Below are 3839 nucleotides of genomic sequence, written 5' to 3'. Positions count from 1 at the left end.
TATCTATAAAAAGATTATTGTATCCGTACTATATTTAAGAGTTCTACAGAATTTAAATTAATCCCTAAAATCTCTCTAATTCTCTACACATCTATATATCTATATATAATATAAAACAGTAACGATGGAACTGAGGTGTCACTTCCTCCTTTTTTAGTGATAAAAAATTTATTATATTAATTTTAATTTTATTATGTATATTTATCTATAAAAAGATTATTTTATCCTATATATCTAAGAGTACTACAGAATTTAAATTAATCCCTAAAATCTCTCTAATTCTCTACATATCTATATATAATATAAAACAGTAACGATGGAACTGAGATGTCACTTCCTCCTTTTTTACTGATAAAAAATATAATATAATATATAATATATTAGTTTTTATTTTATTATTATATTTATCTATAAAAATATTATTTAAAGTAAATGTGAAAATCAAATAATAATATTTAATTTATATAACACATTTATGTCATTAATTGTAATTATTAGATTGTATTTTTATTAATATTTATATATTAAGATGAATCCGTGCATCGCACGGGCCAAAAACTAGTTTTTTTGTATAATTATTAACCTCTAATTTAATTAAAAATGTGTTAGGTGTTTTAATTATGTTTAATTCAAATTTTGAGCTAGGTGTTTGTTGTGAGCAAAAATTCTGTCATAGTATTTTAATAAAACTGCATTCACTTTCTTAAAAAAATCCTCATTGTTTCCTTTTTGACTATGTAAATTCACCGCCTCCTGCCTTTGTTGAACCAGTAACTGGTCCACGCACGCCTGCTTTCTCTTCCTCCTTTCTTTCCTTATATATATTATTATATAATCAATCTTCTTTTCTCCTTTCTTAATCTTCGTTTTACAAACAAAATATTTCATTTTCTCTAAAGAAGAATGCTTGAATGGGAACACTTCCTGTTGGTGGCCTTGTCTTTTATAATTATAGCAATCATTTTGATCATCTTAATCCGCCGTCGTTTTTGTTGCAAACAAACTACTACTGATGTTGCTGTTCAAGCAGCCAGAAACGGTACAACGGAGACCTTCCGCTTCCAGGACGGGATTGCAAAGCTTCATCAAGGGAATCACTTTGATTTAGAAGGCAAAAGAAGAGCCAACTATTATGTTTTCCGGCGAGGGATTTCGGCCAGACCTGTATTCAACTGGGCTGATCATCCAACGCTTATTACTGACGCTGTTGAAAATGGATGGTCTAGATTTGGGTTTACAGGTTTTATGCCTTCGCCGTCAACGCGAGCATCCCTATTAGGCTTATGCGCAGTTGGTGATTACGGAAGAGAAGCAGAGACAGAGATTAGCTGGGAAGTTTCTCAAGGATCAGCTGATTTTATGCAAAAGATTAGGCTAAATTCTGGATTTAAGAGAATTAATGTAAGTAATTATCCATCTTTCTCTGCTGCTTCTGTCATAAGAACTGCTTTGCCTTTACCAGGGCCACCATTGGGGAACTCAGCTTTTCCTCAAGAGGCCTATTTTGAGATCACGATTTTGTATAGCCAAGGGGATGATCATGACCAAATCTCCAAAATTAAGGAAGGGGAAAAGACTAAACTTATTCAAGAAAAGTCTAACCAGAATTTTCATTCAGAATCTTTAATTCATATTAGTAACAGCCATAGATTCAATAACATTGAAGAATTGAAGCTTGCTGTTAAAGATGATGGAAAAGATGAAGCTGTTGCACTATCTTTAGGCCTAACTACAGGGGGCTCTCTTCCTCTGAAACTTCCTGGAACCTATCCTGGATCCATAGGATTCAACTCCAATGGTTCTGTCTACCTTGATGGTAAATTTTCTGCTCTTCTAATTAATCTAATTTATTTTAGAAAATCCGGATTAATCATATTAGTCCAGTCTTAGACTGCTGGAGTAATAAATAAGTCCATTCTTTATGAGCTTGGCTTATTTTTTTTCTTTTCCCAACCCGGTCTAAACGGTGTTGTTTTGACATAGGGTGCTTATACTTTTTGCACCGAGAAAAAAAAGGTTTGGATAGATACCTCAACCTTCATCAGCTCGGGTGAAAATTGCACCCGAATAGATGAAATTACATGGTTGAGGCAGGGCCGAACCAGGGTGGTTTTGGCGGTCAGGGCTGCCACAGCTCCCGCATTATGATTATCCTTTCAATTAAAAATTTTACAAGTTCATAGAAATCGAATCCGAAATCTAGTCACTTAAGTGATTCGAGTAACCTTAATTTGTTTTTTTATTAGTCTAATGTAGTTTGGTAGTACAATGGTTTCGAATTATATTAGTTGTAAGAGAAATGTAAGCTATAGAATGATTTGGTGCACCACTTCATCAAATTATTGGCTTAGCGCACGGATAATGTGTTGCGGCATGTATACTGAAATTTCTCTGGAATGCAAGATATTGATCATGCATGTGCAGTGGCCCTAATTAAAAGAAGTAGACAATGACATTAGTGAATTAATCTCCAACCTAATAGATGATGAAATGGTAATGAAAACTAAAGAGAAAGTGGTCCACTAAATAGCTAAGTCATCAATTATGAAATGGAGACAAAATAATTCTTTAAACTTGACATGCTTCAATGTTTTAGGAGTAGGTATGAAGCAGTTGACCAACAAAATTAAGATAATGGATGGATTCAGTGAACTAGATGATAATTGTTTGTTTATAATTTTGTGTTATTTGCAGGGATTAAACTAGTGTTTGAATCAGAGAAAGGAGAGTGGGCAAGAAAGAACAAAGTGATTGGATGTGGATATGATCCAAGGGAAAAGAAAGTGTTTTTCACAGTAGATGGAGAAGTAGTACAAGTTATTCATTGCAAAACAGAGGAATTTGGGAGTCCACTATACCCAACAATTGCAGCTAATAATGAGATAGTTGTTTTAGTGAATTTTGGACAAAGTAGTTTCAGTTATGTTCCAGCAAATGGTCAAAGAACCCCAAATCCATGCTTCATAGGGCCTCTTGTGAATTCATCAGCATTGGGGTATGAAGATAGTAAAGAACTGTTTTCAATGGGAAGAATTGATGCCCAGTGGCATAGCAGAAATGCAACTAAAAGTAGTAGCCACAACAACAATAATCAAACTGTTGATTTTGATGAAGAATCTGAAGCTGATTTGTTTGAAATCATATTGGAAGAAAATGCAACTAGATCACCAAACACTGTCTTGTAGATAATAACAAAATACTAAATCACTAACATTTTTTCTTTTTCCCTATGCTTGAGAAATTCTTGTTGTGTAGAAATGTTCTAGTAAATAGATAGCAACAGTCATTTTCTTTTTGTTTTTTTAATTATGAGCACGATTCTTTATTGATACTGTTGAGAAGATTATGCAAATTCTGTACAGGTGAAGGTAGTTTTCAAATTGAAGTTGTTTTTGGCTTTTTTCTAATTTTCAGATAATTTGGAAGAAGGGAAATAAATGACATAAATGGGAATTGACTGAAACATTTGGAGTTATTTTGAATTAATCCAAGAGACAGACTGATTCTAAATTGGGATGGATAGATGGTTGCGTAGTAGAAGAGTATACCTACCATTACAATAAATAAAAAGCATTTAAAACTACATCCTCTAACAGAAATATTCCTGCTCAACGACGCATCTCCACCTTCTGTTCTTTTTTTATGGAAAACAAAATATATATTTATTGACACATCATTCCATTTGTTTTTGAGATGGACAGGTTAACCTATTGGACCAAAAATGTTGCTCTTTAGACTTCTAAACTATAAAACCGGAAATAAAAATCTACTGAACTTTATCCTTAACTCAGTGGCGGATGCAAGGGAGGGACAGCTGCCCTCCTTGCCTTCCAAAATTT

At 33.3% G+C, this 3839-nt stretch overlaps 1 protein-coding gene across 1 annotated transcript; it reads left to right on the top strand.

Annotated features, from left to right (window-relative positions):
* The first annotated feature begins 781 nt into the window (after positions 1 to 781).
* Positions 782 to 3306, top strand: LOC136201144 (protein ssh4-like). Its single transcript, XM_065991728.1, has 2 exons — positions 782 to 1816; positions 2695 to 3306. The coding sequence occupies exons 1-2, from the start codon at positions 904 to 906 to the stop codon at positions 3183 to 3185; spliced, it is 1404 nt and encodes a 467-aa protein (XP_065847800.1). The 5' UTR covers positions 782 to 903; the 3' UTR covers positions 3186 to 3306.
* The last annotated feature ends 533 nt before the right edge of the window (positions 3307 to 3839 follow it).

This window comes from Euphorbia lathyris, chromosome 7, assembly GCF_963576675.1.
Source record: "Euphorbia lathyris chromosome 7, ddEupLath1.1, whole genome shotgun sequence".
Lineage (NCBI taxonomy): Eukaryota > Viridiplantae > Streptophyta > Magnoliopsida > Malpighiales > Euphorbiaceae > Euphorbia > Euphorbia lathyris.
Note: the sequence above shows the minus strand (reverse complement) of the source record. Positions and strands in the feature narration are given on the sequence as shown.

Coding starts and splice junctions, on each gene's coding strand:
- LOC136201144 (XM_065991728.1), top strand. CDS start 904: ATGCTTGAATGGGAACACTTCCTGTTGGTGGCCTTGTCTTTTATAATT. Junction 1,817..2,694: donor TGGTTCTGTCTACCTTGATG/GTAAATTTTCTG, acceptor TGTTATTTGCAG/GGATTAAACTAGTGTTTGAA.